The 20,634-nt window shown below is 57.8% G+C and overlaps 2 protein-coding genes across 2 annotated transcripts; one reads left to right on the top strand and one right to left on the bottom strand.

Annotated features, from left to right (window-relative positions):
- Positions 1-2,408: 2,408 nt before the first annotated feature.
- Positions 2,409-8,991, bottom strand: ADAD2 (adenosine deaminase domain containing 2). Its single transcript, XM_055552752.1, has 11 exons — positions 8,763-8,991; positions 8,525-8,668; positions 4,749-4,901; positions 4,367-4,414; positions 4,155-4,280; positions 3,921-4,071; positions 3,674-3,841; positions 3,341-3,570; positions 3,009-3,252; positions 2,657-2,777; positions 2,409-2,574 (listed from the first exon to the last, which is right to left on the bottom strand). Exons 1-11 carry the CDS (start codon positions 8,962-8,964, stop codon positions 2,470-2,472), a joined length of 1,692 nt encoding a protein of 563 aa, XP_055408727.1. The 5' UTR covers positions 8,965-8,991; the 3' UTR covers positions 2,409-2,469.
- Positions 8,992-10,432: 1,441 nt separating this feature from the next.
- On the top strand, positions 10,433-20,238 carry TAF1C (TATA-box binding protein associated factor, RNA polymerase I subunit C). Its single transcript, XM_055552575.1, has 15 exons — positions 10,433-10,596; positions 13,580-13,789; positions 15,159-15,240; positions 15,426-15,523; positions 15,601-15,690; positions 15,787-15,860; positions 16,487-16,725; positions 16,822-16,938; positions 17,021-17,138; positions 17,228-17,299; positions 17,427-17,562; positions 17,687-17,830; positions 18,205-18,379; positions 18,455-18,592; positions 18,665-20,238. Exons 2-15 carry the CDS (start codon positions 13,652-13,654, stop codon positions 19,723-19,725), a joined length of 2,682 nt encoding a protein of 893 aa, XP_055408550.1. The 5' UTR covers positions 10,433-10,596; positions 13,580-13,651; the 3' UTR covers positions 19,726-20,238.
- Positions 20,239-20,634: the final 396 nt, after the last annotated feature.

Raw genomic sequence — 20,634 nt, 5'->3', positions numbered from 1 at the left:
CGGGGCAGGGGTCCAGGACAGACCCTGGGGCTCGGAGCTGCGGGCAATGGGAGATAGGAGTGGTGGCAAAGGCGGCTTGTGTGTTGTGCCCAGCTGGGTTATGTCACCTCCCAGCTCAAAAATGCGGTTGTTGGCAAAACTCCACCCAGGGGGGATTGGGCCAGGAAGACATTAACAGGCTCTCCCTTTCAGAAGCAACCTTCATCATCACCCTACAATAATAAATCAGCTGAGTCAAAGGAACTGCGCGAATAATGTGGTAACAGGGACTGACTTGGGAGGGAAGGATTGGACAGGCAGATTTATGCAATGTGGGGACAAATATTACTTACTTGGCAGAACACGGCAGAGTTAATGTCATTTTGAATAACTTGTTTACCCACTGATTATGTGATTAATGAATATCAGAAGGCTCATTGCATAGAACTGCAGTTGGGAATGGCTGGGATCTGGTTGTAGTCACCATCAGAGGACAAAAAGTAAATCAATTTAAATGATCTCTGGGGAAAACAATGTGTAATAAATGTGCTAATTAATAGGCTTGGATGTTTTAAAAATTCTCATCCCTGAAAAAAAAAAGAAGAAATCATTATTTCAAAGTTAGCCTGTTGTTTTTTTTTTTTCTGTTTAAATAACAATAAAGTGTGTTAGTCGCTCAGTCATGTCCAACACTTTGCAACCCCATGGACCATAGCCCACCAGGCTCTGCTGTCCATGGAATTTTCCAGGCACAAACACTGGAGTGGGTTGTCATTTCCTTTTCCAGGAGATCTTCCCCACCCAGGGATTGAACCTGGGTTTCCTGAGTGGCAGGCAGGTTTGTTTTTTTTTTTACCATCTGAGCTACCGGGGAAGCCCTTAAATAACAATACTGGTATTAAAAAATAATCTCACTGTTTTCTCAATTAAAGAGAAAAAAAAAAAATCAGCACTCGTCTGGCTTTTGAGACCCTCCATCCTGGTTCAAACTCCCCGCTGTCCTTTCTTTGCTCGTGCGTGCTCCTGAACACCAGCCTGCCTTTGGCAGCTGCTCCCGCCTCCCCCAGCACCCATCCTCTCTTGCCCTCTCCCAGCCCCTTTCTCACCCCCTCCCAAGCCCTCCAGCCCACAGCTCTTCCTCTCAGGGACCAAGGCTGCATCTCTCACCCCCATGGCCTATAGGAAGCAGCAGAGGAGAGCTGCTGAGAGCCAGGAGGGAGCTCTTAGAAACACACTGTCCAGCCACGTTATACAAGAGGTTGGAGGTTCTGTCCAAGGTCACAGAAGCGACTCCAGCAGCAGCCCAGGGGCTTCCAGGTGCTTGAGGACGTCAGGGGCCTGGGTGGGAACCGCAGCTCCATCCCAACCCTGCATGCTCTTCTGGAAGGTGCCCACCTTCACTGGGTGAATTTTCTCACCAGTAAAGTGGAGCAGCGAGAGCATCCACCTCGTTGGTGGGAGGTTTAATGTGACAGCATCTGTAAAGCAGCACTGATTGAAAGGCAGAGGACGGGGCCCAGCAGATGGACAGAGGGGAAGCCCAGCCTGAGGCCAGGTGGGCTGGAGAACAGGTGCGTGGGCCGGCCTTCAGGGAGTTTCTCCGGATGAGTCCACTGGAGTGAACGGGGGTTAAGTGGCCGCCAAGGTCACACACACATGCACACATACACTTCACCCGCAGGGGCCGGGAGGTGGCCTGGAGGGAACAGATGCTATCCCAGGGCTTCAGTGTCTGCTCCTGCCTGGCCCAGAATGTCGACCCAGCTTCCCAGCCCACCGGGGAGAGTGGTCTGGAGTTCTGAACCCTGAAACTGCTGGGGGAGCAGAGAGGCCCTGGTCACAGGGTGTGGGGTGGGAGGCTGCTGTGGTCCTCCACCACCCCCAGCCCAAGACTTCAAAGCTGCTGTGCTTCTGCTCCAGGGCCCCTGCCCAGGCTGGGGAGGTGCCCAGCCTGCAGATGTGTGCCCGGCACCGGGGTGGGGGGGTGGGCATGTGCATGGGCAGACTTCACTGTCCTCCCTCCGCCCCCAAGGTCCTTGGGGAGCCTGGACATTCCTGCAGACTCCCCACAACCCCCACCCCTGAGAGGCAGGCTTGGCACCTCCCACCCAGTTAGCACGTGGGCTCCAGGTATCACAGCCTCACCCGGTGGGACAGCTGTGGTAACATAGAGGCAGGGTGGGACCCACTCGGGATGAGCCCCCTGCCAGCTCCCACGGCTGCTCACCTCTTGCAGGACCCAGAGGACCTGAAGGGTGGGGACTGAGGCTCCCCTCTTCCCCGCCAAAAAGCCAACAGCACACAGGAACACCAGAATCAGCTTCTTTATTCAAGCCCCCAGTGTGCAGCAGACCCCACCCAGCCTCCATTCCTGGCTTCACCCTTGCACTGGCACCCGCCCCGCCCATGCCCCCCCACCCCCACCCCCAAATTGGTACTCCTTCAGCGGCGTCCCGCTGGGCTCAGGACCTCAGCCCCTGGAGCTCTGCTTCAATGTTTGAATTTTCCCACCAGCGGTTTCGAGGGCCAAGCCCCCAGGCCCTGCTGGTCCAGGAGGATGGACAGCTGCTGTCGAGCCTCCTGGTAGGGCCCGGCCTAGGGCGGGAGGGGTGCAGGTGAGAGGGGGTGCTTGCAGGGAGTGTGGGAAAGAGGGCTTCGGGGGTGGGAAGGCACTGACCTTGGCTGCCTCGTAGGTCTGCAAGGCCAGCAGGTGGGACTTCCCAAGGGCGTGGGCAGCCTGGCGGAAGGCCCGGAGAAAGGCGGCCTTGCAGAGGCGGGAGGGAGGCCCGGGGGCAGTACTGCGAAGGACAGAAAGGGGCCCAACGTCAGGGGAGGGCAAAGGAGGCCTGAGCCAACAGGCCCGCGCCACCCTCTCACACCACCTCCACCCTGACGATCTGGGGTGGGGGGTCACATTGCTGTTAAGAGGCTGGTAGCCAGATGCATCTTCTTTCCCCACAGGCAAGGGGACGGGGACCACCCCCCGGGTTGTCAGACCCCCCTCCAGCCCGCCCCTAGGCCCTTCTCACTCGGCCTTCACACGCCCAGTGGCCACATCCACCACCTCGATGTCAGGGTCCCCCAGGCTCCAGTTGAGGCTCAGGCCCTGGCAGGTGTTGGGAGTGAGGTTGGAGGGGGCCACCGAGGGCCCTGCAAAGAGGTGCAGTGTGGTCCGGGTGTAGGGGGCTGGCAGGCATGGCCCCACGACCCTGTCTAGCCTGGGCCGGGTGTGGATGGCCCGGCTCAGGGTCGGGGGGTCGTGGCAGGTGTCGGCTGTGGGGCGCAGGACAAGATCTGAGTCTCTGTCCCCCCTCTCCCCGCCCCATGGCCCGCCCCTGCCCTCCTGCCCTGCGGGGCTCACCCAGGACCAGGCTGGTGGTGTAGAGCGGGGGCAGGAAGTGGGCCAGTAGGGCCCCCCCCACCCCCAGGACGGCCCAGCGCGCCAGCTTGTCGCTCGCTGAGAGGCAGCCCACGTGGGTGTCGCGGAGCGCGGGGGCCACGTAGCACACCGGCTTCAGCTCCCCCTGGATGTGGGCCTGCAGGCGGAGGGGGGGGCCGTGCAGCAGGCTGCCCTCCAAGGACGGAGGGAGGCTGTGGATGACCGGGGTGGGGGGTCAGGGCCCCTCTCCCAGGCCCATGTGGTGCTCCCGGGTGCGGCCCCCCCAGGCTGTCCTTCGCCTGGTACCCCACATACTAGATATCGTAGGCGGCTCCCTTGGGGGTGTTGCTGACGTAGAGGTGCAGGAAGATCCGGGGCTTGAGGGCGAAGGGGGGTCCAGGCCCCGGCTTGGGGGCCAGCACGGACTTCTCCTTGCCCGTGGGGCCCCCCTGCGTGGCCAGCAGTAGCTGCCGGAACAAGAACCTGGGGGCAGTGGAGCGGCAGCTGGGGCGTCTCGTCTCCCCAGGGCTGGCTGGGCAGAGGGCCCCCCGCCGCCCCTCACCTCAGCAGGGCCCGGCGGGCCACCACCAGCCCGTGGCAGTCGTGGAGCTGCCGGCCCGAGAAGTCCAGCCACCCAGTGCAGCTGCCGCCACCAGTGCCCAGCGCCACCAGCTGGTAGGTCTCCTTGGCGTGGCCCCTGGCACCTGGGACCTCTGTGGGGAAGGGGGCAGAGAAGACCGGCCTGAGGCAGGGGCTCAAGGGCCTTCCCGGGGAGGCAGGGGCAGGGCCACCCTACCTCGCTCCAGGATGACCGCGGCCACGGTTCCCTTGCAGGCCCGGTACGGCGAGCTGGCGTCCACCAGGCGGTCGAAGCCCGCGCTGACCACGGCCGCGCAGCGCTGCTCGTGGGTCACAATGTTCTCTGCAAGGGAGGGAAGGGGCAGAGGCGGCTTCACAGGCCATGCCCTCCTATGCTGGGGGCGTGGGCGTCACTGGGGTCTCACCTACCTATGCTCAGAGGAGCGAGAGGAGGCTGGTTGGGGGTCTTTGGGGGCTCTGGAAGAGAGACAAAGGGTGGGCTGTCGTGGGTGCTGGGGACTGCCCTCCCATCCTCCATCCTTCAGGAATCCAAGAGGTCCCACTAGTGAGCGGTGTGTGTCGGGGGTGGAGGAGGGGGGCTCGGGTTATCCTCCAGAAGCCAAAAGTCCCTCAGCTGCCCCCAGCAGTCCCTGGGCCCAGTGTGGGTGGGCTTCAAAGGATGTTAGGGCAGGGGTCTGCTCACGTCTCCACCCCCAGCTCCCTGCAGGCTGGGTCCTGGTGCCCGGATGATCTCTGCAGCAACTCACCCCAGGCACACGTGTGTTCCCGCCCCCTCCGTGCCCTGGGTTACCTGCCCCTGCGGCTGGGCCCTCCAGCTGACGCCGGATGTAGTGGAGGGCAGAGAGAGCCGCCTGCTGCTTGGCCTCCAGCTTACTGTTGGCGGTGCCCGGGGGGCAGACCACCCCATCCAGCTCCACAGACACAGAGACGGGCGAGCAGGGGTCTGGGGAAGGAGAAGCTGAGAAGTGGTACCGTGCGCTTCGTCCTTGTCCCGGGCGCTTCCTAGCAGGACCACGACACCTGCCAGCAAGGATGACCAGAATGACGGGCAGATAGCCTGCTGAGCTCTGTCCATGCCCACTCACAGATCCACACCAGCTCCTCTGAAATAGGTCCCTGTGACCCCATTGTACAGAGGGGGACACAGCAGGCAGGTGGACAGCGAGCCCAGGTGCTGTCAGGACCTAGATCCAGGGCTGCACTGTCTCCAGGAGGAAGGTCCCCTGTCCCCTCTCAGACACACTGCTCTATTTCTTCTCTACAAGCAGCTTGTCTTCCAAACATGACCACTCCAGGTGTTACTTATGACACAATAGAGACAGATGAAAATCCTAGAACAGGGATCAGTTGATCCAAGGGCATATATTTATTTCTATTCACAGTATTTGCTGTTACCTGCTGCTAAATTGTCTCCCAAAAGGGCTGCCTGTTTCTTTTGAAAAGAACCCGAATTTCAGTACCCCTCCCTAGCGTGGAGATTCACCTACTTTAAAAGAGCAACAAGAGGGACCACCCAGACGGATGGTATGGGGAAGGAGGAGGGAGGAGGGTTCAGGATGGGGAACACATGTATACCTGTGGCAGATTCATTTTGATATATGGCAAAACCAATACAATATTGTAAAATTAAATAAAATAAAATTAAAAAAATACTAAACTAAAAAAATAAATATATCTAATCTTTATTAAAAATAAAAATAAATAAATAAATAAAAGAGCAACAAGAATGCCAGTTAGGGAGACATCCCTGGCGGTCCGGTGGTTAAGAATCTGCCTTCCAATGTGGGGGAGGTGGGTTCAATCCCTAGTCAGGGAAGTAAGATCCCACATGCCTTGGGGAAACTACTGAGCCACGGCTACTGAGCCCACGGGCCACAAAAGATCCCACATGTGTCCATAAAGACCCCGCATGCTACAACTAAGACTCAAGGCAGTCAAATAGATATTTACAAAAGAATGCCAGCTGGGAGATGCAGAAGGAAGGGTGGCATCAGGACTCTACAGCAGCCAGTGCGGTAATAACCAGTTCTGGCCACAATCATCAAAGGATGCTACAATCATAGGGGGGGATGGAGTTCTAGGGAACAGGATGCTCACACCACCTCAAGATGCCCTGCTTGGACGACTGATGACACTCCTGGAGGGAAGTGAAGGCACCTGGCGACACCACCTTGATCAGGCCCCCCCAGCTGACACCCCAGGGTTAGAGTAAGATCTCAGGCCCCCTGGCGGGATGCACGCCACAGACACGAGGTTGCCACAGATGCCTCCACTGGTTATGCATCACTTGAACCCAATCCTGAGTAAACAGACAAACCCAAACAGACAACTTTCTACAGAATAACCAGACCTTATCCTTCAAAATCATCACTGTCCTGAAGCCAAAGACAGCCTGAGCAACTGTTTCAGATAAAAAGAGGTTAAACAGGCTGATGTAATAAATCGTGCTGGATTGGAAAAAAAAAATGCCCATCACTGTGACAAATGGCAAAATTTGAACATGGTAACTAAGTAATGGTATTATATCAATAGGCTTCCCCGATAGCTCAGCTGGTAAAGAATCTGCCTGCAATGCAGGAGACCCTGGTTCTATTCCTGGGCCAGAAAGATCCGCTGGAGAAGGGATAGGCTACCCACTCCAGTATTATTGGGCTTCCCTTGTGGCTCAGGTGGTGAAGAATCCACTTGCAATGTGGGAGACCTGGGTTCGATCCCTGGGTTGGGAAGATTCCCTGGAGAAAGGCTACCTACTCCAGGATTCTGGCCTGGAGAATTCCATGGACTGTATAGTGCATGGGGTCACTTGTTAAGTTTCCAGAATTTGATCCTTGTGCTGCAATTATATAATACAATGCCCTTTTTCTTAGAAAATATATGTTGAAATGTTTAACGAGTAATTAAGCCTTCAGATAGTTCAAAACAAATTAATGTGGACACATATATAAATATATATACAGAGAAAGGGAAACAAAGTAAATGTGACAAATGTTAACTGGAGAATCTGGGTGAAGAGTTTATGGGAGCTCTTTTATACTATTCTTTGAAAATTTACCAAAATGAAGAATAGAAATGTCAAAAAAATGCCTACCCACATCGACAGCGGAAAGAGGGACCTTAGGCGGAAGGGAGTGGCAATATTACTCAGTGGTTCGCCTCAGGCTCTGAAACCAGACTGCCAGCTGGCAGCTTCAGCCTCTCTGGCCTCAGTCTTCCCATCTGTAAAGCAGTGGTAATGGTATCTGCCTTTCTTGAGGAATACTTGTGAGGACTCAATGAGTTAATGTGTCTGAAGACCTTCAAATAACACTTGGTCTGTCCCCCAGAACTCATGAATGTTAGCTGTCATCACTGGTATTGAATTGATTTCCTCCTTTTTTTTTTTTTAGTTGCAGCATGCGAAGTCTTAATTAGAGCATGTGGGATCTAGTTTCCCAAGCAGGGATCAAATCCGGGCCCCTGGCAAGGGAGCTCAGAGTCTCAGTCACTGGACCACAAGGGAGGTCCCTATTTTCTGTATTCTTGATGCTCTGGCATTTGGGGATTTAATTCTTGAGAAACCATCCCTCCCAGGACTAGTTGATTCCTAGACATAGCAAACAACTTCTCTGCAAGCTCATTCTTTCATATAAAACCCAACCAATCCAGAGCTCACACCCCAACCACAGAACTCTCTGACAAGCCAACATTCCCCATGCCCTAAATCACCCCTGAGGCCAGGTATTAGGCAGCTAGGAACCACCCTATAACCCCTAAACTTATCCAGTGTCTTGCTTTTATCAATCCTAATCTCACTCTGCATAGGTACCCTGCTCCAACCATTCTTTCCCAAGAAAACCCAGTTAACACCCTGGGCTGTGCCTGCCCCCCTCCTCTTCCTCCTGGCCACCCCATCCTTTCCTGCACAGCCCTGCATGGCCATCTGTGCCTCCTGTTTCTAGGAATCCATACTTACCCCCTCGTGACAAGCACTCTCACGTCTGCTGTCTTAACATACCTGATTAAAACAAATCCCAGGTAGATTTTTTTTTTAAATACATTATCTCGTTTTGAGTTGTTCAGTTTGAGGTTCTCCTAGGAAGTTTTACAAATGCTCCCAAAAGTTCTTAGAAGCAGGGAATGTGCTGGCTGAAAGTTGGGAATCTGACTCTAGGAGGGACCTGGTGATTGATCTTGGTGGTTCCAGGAGGAGGCCTGTAACCATTACACCTGTATACAGTGTTGCCATCGTTAACTGTATCTGATAACCTCTTTGAGTTGGGGTGGGCTGGCCCTCACTTAGGCACCTCCTCTCCAACGCTGGCATGGCAACTGTAATTGTATATAATCGACCTTCAAAAAAGCCTGCTGAAAGGCTGGGTAGCTTGAGGCAGGTCCTTTAACCAACCTGAGCTTCAGATTTGGCCCCCTTCACCTGCTAGTTAGAAATCTGGGGTACCTGGTACCCCTGGCACCATGCTGCTCACAGCAGGCCTACCTCAGGCCCCAGGCTCAGGCCCAACTCAGTCTTCCTGGCTTCATTTGAGAACAGCCCAGGGCATGCTGCCATCCCAGCCCCCTGGGCCTCACCTGCTGTTTGGCTTTCTCGAAATATCAGGGAGACACCCAGATTGGCCGCGTACTGAGTAAGTGAGGCCACGGCCTGGCCCAGTGGCGGGTCTTTGAGCTGCAGGCCCAGATGTCTGGCCATCTTCGGGAAGTCCCCGGTGGGCCCTGCGGGTGGTACAGCGACCCTCAGGGACCTCCCCATCCTTCCTGTGCCCAGCCGCCCCCAGCTCCCCGATCCCTGCCCCCACCCAGGCCTCACCATCCCCAGCCGCCGCAGAGGCCTGGAGCTGCCCGCCCGGTTCATCATTCTCTGCGTTGGAGGCGGGCGCAGGCTCTTGGCCCAGACTGGCCGAGGGCCTCCAGGGGCTGGCCCCTGGGCTTATCTGCAGTGATGCTGCCAGACGGGGCTTCCTGCGGCCACTGTCATCGGTGCCCAGAGCTGCGCTGGCCTGTGAAGCCATGGCTGGACTCAAGGGCTGGAGGGGACAGTGGGCACGTTCTGGCGCCACCCGCGCCCTTTTACACGCCAGAGCTAGCGCCCACGTGGGGAGCACGTGGTACAACCGTCGGCGCATAGTGAGCTCCGCCTCCCACCTCACTCGTAGCCAATGAGAGCCCATAAAACTGTAGCAGGACAGTATGCCCAGCCAATGGGAAGGCCAGTCTCCCAGGCAGCCAGAGCCTGGATGTGGACTAAGTGGCCGCCTGGCCAACCACCTTACTGCAAGGGCAGGGCTGCGGGTGTAAGGTGAGGGTGGAAGACAGGGCCCTCCTATTATCTTCTTCTCTGCGCTTGCTTGCGTGGTATTCGGGAAACAAAGACCAGGGGAGGAGTCTGGGGACCCAAGTTCAGAACCCCACCCCTGCTGCCATCCAAGGATGCCCTGCACTCCCCGTTTTGCTAGCCTGCCCTCCCCAGCTGCTTAAGCAGCTGAGCCTAGAGGAGGATGGGAGGTGCTCATTCTGTAAGTGATGGTGTTTTTATTTGTAGCAGCCTCACAGACTCTTTAGGGCCTACATTTAAAATCTGTTCACCTTAAGCCTTCCTGAAGCCAACTGTAAGTGTTCCACGTGGGCTCCAGCTAAAATTAGTCATTTGATATCTTGCCCTCCCCACCCCACCCCTGCTTTTTTTTTTTTTTTCCCCTCAGAAGTGAATCTGGGTTGGTTTGTAAAAACATGTTAAGATAGCAATTCTTAAAAATGAGGGTCTAGCGATGAAGGAGAAATAACAAAAATAAAGTTAAGGATGAAGACAATTTACATATGGCTCGCTACCATGCAACACAGTTGCTTGAAGGAGATGGAAATTTTAACAGTCTTGAGGAGCCAGTGACTGGGAAAATGTGACCAGTTACTGAGTTTATGGTCTGTAAGTTTTGTTACTGTTGCTACTGCTGCTGCTGCTTGCTACCTTCGGATCTGACAACACGAGCCAGGACGGGGGCAATGTGGACACTTAAGGCATAGAGAAACAGTTGGTAGCACCTGTTAACATTTGACTTGGAAGAGCAGATGTGGAGCAAGGTAGATTCAATCTCCCAAACGGTTCAAGGATTGACCTTACAGAAAGACAATTCTGAGGACTTCCCTGGTGGCTCACGGTAGAGAATCTGCCTGCAATGCAGGAGTTGCAAAAGACGCAGGTACGATCCCTGGGTCAGGAAGATCCCCTGGAGGAGACCATGGCAACCCACTCCAGTAGTCTCGCCTGGAGAATCCCATGGACAGAGGAGCCTGGCGGGCTTCAGTCCATGGGGTCGTAAAGAGTCGGACACGGCTGGGTGACTTCACTTTTCATTTCCTTTTACTTAATTTCCAGTGCCCACGGCTCCGTCTGCACTCGCATTCTCCCTCCGCCCGGGAGGTGGCGCTCTGGAGCGCCCCTGAGGCCGGGCTGGTAGGCGGGACTTCCTGTCTTCCAGGAAGCATTTCCGGCCCGGCCCGGGGAGGCGGTTCATCTCTTCTGTGGGGCTGTGGAGTTGAGGGCTCGAGAGCTAGGGTTCCGCCTTGGGGCTCCCTCGTGGCACGAGGGTCAGGCGAGCGTCACGCGGAGGTCTGTTTCCCCGACGAGCACGGCGCGACGGGATCACGTAAGTGCGCGCGCCGCCCCGACGGGACGGAGGGGCGGGTCCTCCTGCTCCAAACTGTGGCTTTGGGACGAGTCGCCCAACCTTTGCAGAGTGGGTGGTGAGCAGCCGCTGGCTCATGGAGCGGGGAGCATCACGCCGTTGTAAAGCGTCGTAGCAACAACTGTCTGGCACACAGCGCTTGGTGCGAGATGCCTGCTGTTCTTGGGTTGAAATTCTGGGGCCTCGACGTGGAGTGGGAAGAGGCGGATGGGGAGGACGTGGGCGAGTAGAGGTCTGAAGGGAAGGGCCTCCCCGAGCCCCTCTCCCATCCCCCGGCAGGCGCACCTATTGCCGCACCCGGCGTTCGTGCAGACCCGACGAAAAGGGAGGTCTAAATTAGAGTCCGGGAGAGACGAGGGCGGGAAGTCGAGGCTGTCTTGTCTCGGGGCTTCTCTGAGGTCGTGGGCTCCACCAGCTCCCTCAGCCCCCCTGCGTTTGTTTGAGACTGTCGAGTTCCTCATTCTTGGATTTGTGCCTTCATCTTTTACGTACTGATTTGAGTTCAGTTCAGTCGCTCCGTCGTGTCTGACTCTTTGCGACCCCATGGACTGCATGCAGTGCGCCAGGCTTTCCTATGCATCACGTAGTAAATAAGGCAGGCACTGGGGATAAAGTCCCTTCCCCATGGGGACTCTCAGAGCAGTTTGGAATCACATAGCTTTACCTTTAAATATCTTACCACACATCGCAATGCGTGCTCCAGAGGAGGGATGCAGGGTGATGTGGGACAGGGCTGGGGGAACCAGGAGAGGCTTCCTGACTCAAAATCTGAAGGATGGGGGCAGATTTTATAGGTAGGTAGGAAGAGCAATGGTGTTCATTTTTAGTGGAGAAATCGTGTGAAAAGGTCCTGTGGTGAAAAGATGCATTCCCACCACTGTCCTCTCCTGTGATGGAGGAGAAGGCAACAATAATCAGATGCCAGGAGGTCAGAAATGAATCAGATACAGTTCCTGTCCCAGAGAGCAGGCCCGAAGAAGAGAGAAGGCATATAAACCACAATCAGAATGAGGCTGACCCGTGCCCTGAGAAACACATTGTTTTGACGGGTGTTTTGTTTTGTTTTTGTTTTTTTAATTATTTATTTATTTACATGACTGCACTGGGCCTTAGTTGTGGCACTCAGAATCTTTAGTTGTGGCATTCGAACTCTTAGTTGCAGCATGTGGGATCTAGTTCCTTGACCAGGAGTCGAACCTGGGCCCTCTGCATTGGGAGTGAGGTGTCTTAGACACTGGACCACAGGGGAAGTTCTTCGTTTGAAAAGTGAAAGTGCTGGTCACTTAGTTGTGTCCAACTCTTTTGTGACCCCATGGACTGTAACCCGCCAGGCTCCTCTGTCCGTGGAATTCTCCAGGCAAGAATACTCCAGAGGGTCGCCATTCCCTTCTCCAGGGGGTCTTCCCTACGCAAGAATCAAACCTCAGTCTTCTGCATTGCAGGGAGATTCTTTACCATCTACCAACATTTACTGTGTGGTGAGCACTTTGCGAGGTGCTCAGAGTACCTGGAGGTATAGAGGTTACAAAATAAATGGATGCATGCAGTGGTAGCTCTAAGGGGCAAGGTTTTGCATCGTCAGGCTCTGAGGCTGGTGCTTGCTTCTAGATGCAGGGAGAATAGTGGTTCAGACCTGGAGTTTTGGAGTGGCCAGAAGATTGCACTATTGGCCTTGGGCAAGTTGCTCTTTCCCAGCCTGTTTGCTGACCTCCATACTAGGGGCAGGAGAATAAAACTTGTGGTACCATGTCGGCAGATGCTGGCACTCAGTGAGAACTGCTCTTATTTTTGCAGCTAATAAAGGATATTACAGCTGCTTATTTTGTTGTTGTTTACACTCTTTGTGACCCCACAGACTGCAGCACACCAGACTTCCCTGTCCGTCACTATTTCTTGGAGTTGGCTCAAGTTCATGTCCACTGAGTCAGTGATGCTATCTAACCATCTCATCTCTGCCACCCTCTTCTCCTCCTGCCTTCAATCTTTCCCAGCTTTAGTCTTTTCCAATGAGGCGACTCTTTGCATCAGGTGGCCAAAGTATTGCAACTTCATCTTCAGTCCTTCCAGTGAATATTCAGGGTTGATTTCCTTTAGGATTGACTGGTTTGATCTACCTGCAGTCCAAGGGACTCTGAAGAATCTTCTCCCACACCACAGTTTGAAAGCATCAATTCTTCAGCACTCAGGCTTCTTTTTGGTCCAGCTCTCACATCCATACATGACTACTGAAAAAAACCAAACTTTGACTATATGGACCTTTGTTGGCAAAGTGATGTCTCTGCTTTTTAATACAGTCTAGGTTTGTCATAGCGTCCCTTTCCAAGGAGCAGGGATCTTTGAATTTCATGGCTGCAGTCACCAAAGCCCTTTGACATAAACATTATTATTCAATACTCAGTTGGTTCCTTTTTGTTGGAAGGTACTGTACTTGACAGTCGGAAGGCAGACAACTCTGGCTTTGGGGAACTTGAGTTTGTCTTGAGAGTGTAGCCTAGAGTGTGGGGCTTGTCGTCTAGGTAGGACTGTGTAATTATAATGTAGTACATGAGAGCGTGATGGAAGCTGACCCCTACCAGCCACCTTCTAACTTCGGCCCCCATCACTCACCCCCTAGTTCTTCCCATGGCTGCCCAGTTGCTTCTCACATACTTCCTGCCCCAGGACTCTTGCTCTTGCTGTTCATTCTGCCCAGCACCCTCTTTCCAGTAGTTGGCATGTTTGTCTCTCTCATTAGGCTCTGTGTGTGCCGAACACCACCTTCATGAAGCTACGGATGCTAAAAAGCATACCCTCAGGCCCTGCCACCCCTTCCCTCCTGGCGGGTTGCTTGGTTTTGGTATAGCACCTACTATTCTCGGGCGTTCGGCAACATATTCATTTGTTCTTCCTTATCTGCTTCCCCAAAGAGATTATCCTCCTCTTAAGACACTCTTCACTCTCCCAGGAGCCCTGGAAGCCGCTGTCCGGTTCAGATCTCTGAGGAAGACCAGGGTGACGGTGGCTCCTGTTTTTCAGGATGGACTTCCCCAGCTCCCTCCCACCCTCATTGTTCATGACCGGCCCCCTTGGTCAGAGCGATGTCCCTGACCTGTCGTTCATGTGCAGCTGGAGAGACACACTGACCCTGCCGGCGTCCTCACCCCAAGGCTCTCAGGTGAGGATGGCAGGGAGAGCCTTGGTGGCCCGGGGTGGGGGGCATCGTTTGGCACCCCCATCCTAGAGGTCACACCAGTTGGCAGGAGTGCAGGGTGGGGGGCTTTGGTACAAATCTACTAAGACCCAGGTTCAACCAGAATCCCGTCCTTCGGGGACCTACGGTGCCCTACCATCCACAGAGGGTTCAGCCTCCTTCCTGGCTCCCTCTCCCCCCGCCTTCTCCTTCCTCTGTTTGTTCAATGAATACTCACTGAATAGACCTACTGTGTGCCAGGTGCCTTATCAGGCCCTGGGGATCCAGAGTGAGTAAGTCAGATGCACTCCCTGCCCCTGGGGAACAGTTAGGTGGAGTAGGGACTGACAAGTGAATAGGCCAGAAGATAAAATCATTTCAAAGTGTGGACATCTCTGAGCGAAACCAAAAGGATGCTGGAGCTGCACAGTGCAAGGTGAGGGGGTGGGGAGACATCCTGGGACAAGAAGGACACCTGCTCTTTCCCTGGACACCTAAGCCATCGGCTGCCACTTGGAGACAAGCTGGCTAAGGGTTACGCCAGGCAGAGGCACGTGGGTGAGAAATTTAAGAGTGACACTGGGGGGTCGGGGCGGGGGTGGTTGGCGGGGCTCCCTTGACAAGGAAGGGCTTCCATCAGGAGCCTCACCTGCTGCTCTCCGTCCCGAGTGTGGAGCTGAGTTGTCTGAGGCCAGCCCTGCAGGGGCAGAGAAGGCAATGGCACCCCACTCCAGTACTCTTGCCTGGAAAATCCCATGGATGGAGGAGCCTGGTAGGCTGCAATCCATGGGGTCGCTAAGAGTCGGATACAACTGAGCGACTTCGCTTTCACTTTTCACTTTCATGCATTGGAGGAGGAAATGGCAACCCACTCCAGTGTTCTTGCCTGGAGAATCCCAAGGACGGGGGAGCCTGGTGGGCTGCTGTCTATGGGGTCACACAGAGTCAGACACGACTGAAGTGACTTAGCAGCAGCAGCAGCCTTGCAGGGGAGCGGAAGAGCCTGTGGGCGCCTGCACGGTCTCCCGAGTGTAAGTGACATGTGGGTGAGATCCGGGCCAGCTAGTGAAGGCCAGGCAGTCCTCCGAGAGCAGTGCAGCCTGGAGCTGGGAAGCACAGACTGGAGTCAGGCTGCCTGGGTTCAGATCCCAGCCCTTCTCTTTTCTGGCTGCTGCCCGGGACCAGGGACGGCCTCCCCTCTCCTCCCATTTTCTTCATCATTAAAGTGACAGTGACCAGCTTGGCAGGCGCCTGGTGAGTTCTGAAGGAGTTAGGAAGAGACAAAAGCTGATGACAGGGCCTGGCCTGGGCGCTCGCTCACTGTTGCATTGCGGCTGTGGTTGTGTTTCCTCAGGACAGCACGCCGCACGTGGCCAAGGCTCTGCTCTGGGAGCCGGACACGCCTGGGCCCCTGCCCTTGCTGCCTCCTGGTCCCGGTAAGGAGCTTGGGCTGGGGGCCCCGAGCTGCTCCCACGCACTGCTTCTTCCCCAGCCCCTGCCCTGAGGCCTTCCCCCCATGTCCCCTGCTGATTCCTTCCACCCATCAGGGTCCTTGGCACCTCTGGGCACTGGGATACCTGGTTCCATTTTCAGTCCCTTCCCAGCCTCCCTCTTCCCTCAGATCCCTGGGACCCTGGCCTGACTGCCAAAGATCTGCTTTTCCGGGGAGGCTACCAGTTCCGGAGACATCCCCGAGCCGTGCTGGATGTTACTGAGCAGGTGCGTGGGCCTGCCCGGTGGACAGGGCCGCGGGCCCGGGGCTATGCCTCCTGACCCGGCCTCCTTTCCTCCCGCAGATCAGCCGGTTCTTGTGGAACCACGGAGACATAGCCTTTGCACCCCTGGGAAGGCTACTGCTGGAGAATTTCAAACTGGAAGGAGCACATGTGAGTAACCCTGGCTGGCCAGGAGGGGGGAGGCACCCCACTTCCCATCGGGGTGGGCCCTACGACATGTGAGCTTGACGAGGCCTTTCCACACAGAGCCGCTCTAAGACGAAGACAGTGGTCAGTGTGAAGAGGCTACTCCAGGACCTCGGTGGACACCAGCCCTGGGGGCAAGTGGCTAGTGAGAGAGAATGGGTTGGGTAGGCCTAGCCGGTGGTGGGGCTCTGGAAGGATCCAGGCCAGGATGCTGGTTCCCATCAGCATTTGCTTCCACCCTCCCCAGTGCAAGCACGAGCCATACTTTTCCTCATACAAATCGCAGCTCTGCTAGCAGTGCAGGGCGAGAAGGACTGCAAGCTCATGGAGCCCAGACATGGCTGCGTCCAGGCGTCAGGTGTTACAGGGCTTTGCCTTGACCCTTCACCTTCTCACCCACTTGCTTCTGCTTGGCTTAGTTCCTAGGCACACTGTCTCCAGGTGGCAGCAACGTGGTTTATGATTCCAGGGAGAGGCCACTGATTCCAGGGAGAGGGCTAGTGGCCTTCCTGAGGCACCAGCAGATGTCCCAGGAAGGGTGTGCTTGGCTCAGTTTGGCTTGGCCTGGGTGTCATGCCAGGCGTGAGCCAATCACTGGCTGGGGCGACTCCTGAGTGCCCAGGCCTGGGTCGTGTGACTGCAGCACAGGAACAGTAGGGTGCTCTCGCAGAGGAAGGAGTTCCAGGTTGGTTTAAGCACATGTCCACTGCACTGGGCCCCCCCGGGCCGGCCTGACCGTCCCGCCGTCCTCTCGCCCCAGCTGTCCCTGGGCTTACCTCAGCCAGCGCCAGCGCCGGTTTTCCATCCTTGGGGCCCCGATCCTGAGCACGTCGGTGGCGAGCCTCCTGGGAGAGCTGCTGCACGAGGAGCTGGCCCTGCGCTGGGAGCGGCTGCTCCTGGATGATGCCTGCACCGGGGGCGCGCTGGCCTGGGTGCCTGGCAGGACCCCTGGGGCCGGGCAGCTGGTCTACCCCGTGGGCGGTGCCATGGACACACTGTGTATCCTCCCTTGCTGAGCACAGGCCAGGGACAGGCAGGGAGTTGTGGGCCTTAAGCGGCCGTAGCTTGTGAACCTGTCCTTAGCGAGATGCCCAGGTTTCCAGAAGGTCAGTCTGACCCCAGAGAGCGAGCCCCAGGTTCTCAGCGACCCTGGCCGTATCCAGCTCCGGGGACCCGTCCGGCAGGTAGTGACCCGCAGCGTGCAGGGAGAAGGTAAGCCCGTGGACGCCTCCCTTGGCTGCTCACTGACCTGCTGCTAACCCTCACCTTCACTTTCACCCTCTCCCTCCTCCAGCTCTGCTGGCTGTCCGCTCTGACCACCACTGTGGCCTGTGGAAGGTCAGTATGCAGGGGCAGCCGGCCCCTCTCCAGGTGCTGCAGGTGGACAAGGGGGCCACAGGGATCAGCCTCAGGTGAGGGGCTTGCGGGGAGGGGGCAGTGTGTGCGGAGGTAGGCTTGGGAGAAGGGGTGGCCCGGCGTTCCTCACGCATGTGCCCTGCAGCCCTCACCTGCCTGGAGAGCTGGTCATCTGCAGCCGCTCTGGAGCCGTCTGTCTGTGGAGCGCCGAAGACGGGTAAGGCCCCTGCCACAGAAACCCCCACCCCAACACGGGCCCCCCAGAACCCGGCCAGGACCCGGCCAGGGTGCCCAGTCCTCCCCCTCAGCCTGTCCCCCCACCACGGCTGGCCTGTCTCCCCAAGGCTGCGGCAAATCTACAAGGACCCTGAGACCCTGGTGTTCCGGGACCCTTCTTCCTGGCGCTGGGCAGACTTCACCGCCCACCCTCGAGTGCTGACGGTGGGTGACCGCACTGGAGTGAAGATGGTGGACACTCAGGTGAGGGCACGGGGCAGGGGGACCTCTGCCAGTGGGCGTGACAAGCCGCAGGGCCAGCGAGGCCCCGGCCAGTTGGACCCACGGATGGCGGACTGTGGGAGAGCTAACCCAGCATGTCCCCCAGGGCCCGCCGGGCTGCGGTCTGCTGCTTTTTCGTGGAGGGGCAGAGGCATCGTGCCAGAAAGGAGAGCGGGTCCTGCTCACCCAGCACCTGGGGGATCTCGGCCCAGAGTCTCTGCACCCCATGCTCCACCTCGTCTGTACCCAGGTGGGCTCACCTCCCCTTCTCTCCACCCTGCCCTGTCTCAGGTCACTGGAGACACAGGTCACAGGGCCGTGGATGCAGCCGGGGATGGGGAGGGGCAGAGGGGGAGGAGGTCTGGCCCCGCCCCGCCCCGCCCTCTCAGCACCCTGGGTGCTCCTGGGTGTCTGGGCTTGTGTGCCAGCCTTGGGCGAGGTGGGGAAGGCTATGAGAGCCCCTCTCCCAGCGGGGCCATCAGGACAAGGGACGCCTGCTGGGGAGACACCTCCTGCGCAGAGCCAGGCTACTCTGAAAACCATGTGGAGCTCTGGAAGGGGCCGGGGGGGGCAGCCCAGAGAGACCCGTCCTGTCCCGTCAGTCTCATCCTCGTCTTCTGCCAGTTCTCCCTCTACCTGGTGGATGAGCGCCTCCCCTTGGTGCCCCTGCTCAAGTGGAACCATGGCCTCCGCTCTGCGCCCCTGCTGGCCCGGCTACTGCCGCCACCGCGCCCAGGCCTCCCCCAGCCACTGCTCCTGGCCAGCCAGGGTGGGGAGCTGCAGCTGCTGCACCTCGCAGGTGAGGGGCCAAGCCGGGCAGGGGGGCGGGCAGGGCGGGCCTGGACAGGGCCTCAGCTACCTGTCCCTCCTCCAGGAGTGGGGGCCTGCACACCCCGCCTGGCGGGGCTCCCCCAGTCTCTCCCCACCAGGAGCGACTCCCTCTCGGCCTTCCCCCTGCTGGAGCCCAAGAGTCACCGGCGGCTGCAGGAGCGTCTGAAAGCGCCCACTGTAGGTGCGTTGGGGGCTGGGGCGGGTGGGGAGCCGTGCCCCCCAGGCCGCCTGGTCACTGTCCTTCCGTCCGCAGGTCTGGCTGCTGCCATCCCGCCCCCCGCCTCCACACCAGTGCTGTCGCTCTTCCAGCTTTCCGCGGCCGGAGATGTTTTCCACCAGCGCCTCCACCTCCAGGCAGACCCCGGGCCCAATGCTCGTGCCCCCGCAGCTTCCTGGACACCCCAGGCCACTGCCTGCTGCAGCCGGTGGCTAGAGGCCCTGCTGGAGGTGCCCCTGGCTCCCCCGGTGTGGGCGGCACCCACCTTCTCCCACCGCCGGCTGCTGGGTGGCTTCGAGCCTCAGAAGGTGGAGGGGCTGGCGCCCGAGGGTTTCCGCAGGGCCATGGCCCAGGGGCGGCTCCTACAGCGGAGGGACCTGGGCCTGCTCCCTCCGGAGGAGCGGCCCCCCGCCCCCGAACCTGGCCCCGAGGATGAGCTCAGCGAGCGTCTGGAAGCAGCCTGGGAGTTCGGGGCTGCGGCCTGGTGGGAGAGGCGGCGGGGCGGCTGCGCAGGACCCGGGAAGCAGCCCAAGCGGCACAAGCGCCGGACTCAGCTGTCCAGCACCTTCTCCTCCCTCAGCGGCCGTGTGGACCTCTCGGATCCCGCCAGCCCCCCGCCCAGCCCAGACCATACACTGCCCGAGGCCAGGCCCCAGCCCCCAAGGACCCCGCCCTCCCAGGAGCTCACCCAGGAGCCCTGGGCCCAGGGCGTCCCCTCAGAGCGGCAGCAGACCCTCTGGGACTACATGGCTGAGCTGCCGCTCCGCACGGACACCCCAGGAGGGGCCTCTGCACTCTCCTCCCAGACCCCCAGCGTCCGGACCACACCCTCCAGGCAGCACGCCCCCCAGGACGGCACGGTCCAGCAGCTGCCGCGAAGGGACACCCCAGAGGGCACCACTGTGCTCTCCTCCCAGACCCCAAGTGTCCGGGCCACGCCTTCCAGGCAGCACACCCCCCAGGATGGCATAGTTCAGCAGCTGCCCCGAGGGGACACCCCGGAGGGCGCCACCCCGCCCTCCTCCCAGACCCCCAGCTTCCTGGCCACACGCTCCAGCTCTCAGCGGCTCCGGAAGAAGCCCCGCATGGGCTTCTGAGGCCTGGGGAGGTTGCCAGCTCCAAGAGCCTACCATCCTTGATAAGTTGCGTCTTTCGTGGTTGAAACGGGAATCAGAACAGTCCCCAGGGGGCAGACCTGCTTCTGGAATGCCTTCGTGAGCGGGAGACGCTCGGAAGCAGTCTGGAGCAACGTCAGGGGAAGGAGAACAGCAAAATAGTCATTTCTCCCGTAGGTCACGGTCTCGGGGCACATGGTGGAGCCCTGGCAGCCCTGTCCTGAAGGTCAGTGTTGCTGGGATCCCTTCCAGCTAACAGTGTCGTGCTGAAGGCAGGGGCTGCAGGCGCGCTCGGGCCCCCAGTGACCTCGGGGCCAGAGCCCCAGCTGCTTGGCGCTGTGGGTGACGGTGAAATGAGCTCCCCAGCTAGCCTGCGCTCACTGGGTGTCGCGGTGGTTTGTGGTCAATGTCTGTGTGATGCGGTTCCTAGCACAGTAATGTGGAGAGGGAGGCACTTTGGACCCATGTTAGGGGTTGAATAAACCCATGACTGAGCTTGGTGTTGAATGATGGACTTTCTCAGGCTGGCCGTGTCCCCTTCCATGGCTTTACACGCTCAGTGCGTTAGGTTCTCACCCTCCGTGGCTCTGTGGCCCCTGTGAAGAGCCTGCTTCTGCTGTGGGGAAATCACCCCACCCCACCCCTGGGAACGCACAGCCCCCTGGGCGGGACCTGGGTTTCTTCTCAGAGAAAAGAGGGGAATGGTTCTTGTCTCAGTACCTGATGGAGTGAATGACCTGTGACTCACCCAGACGTTAGATGATCCAGTAATACAAGGGCTCACGTGGATGCTAAAATGTTTATACCATGACATGGTTTCCCCTGCAAGTGACCGGGCTTGTGAGAGGCTTGCAACGCGGGGAGCACGGAGCTGTGCCCATGGGAGAAGGG

Source organism: Bubalus kerabau, chromosome 17, assembly GCF_029407905.1.
Source record: "Bubalus kerabau isolate K-KA32 ecotype Philippines breed swamp buffalo chromosome 17, PCC_UOA_SB_1v2, whole genome shotgun sequence".
NCBI classification, from domain to species: Eukaryota; Metazoa; Chordata; class Mammalia; order Artiodactyla; family Bovidae; genus Bubalus; species Bubalus kerabau.
Note: the sequence above shows the minus strand (reverse complement) of the source record. Positions and strands in the feature narration are given on the sequence as shown.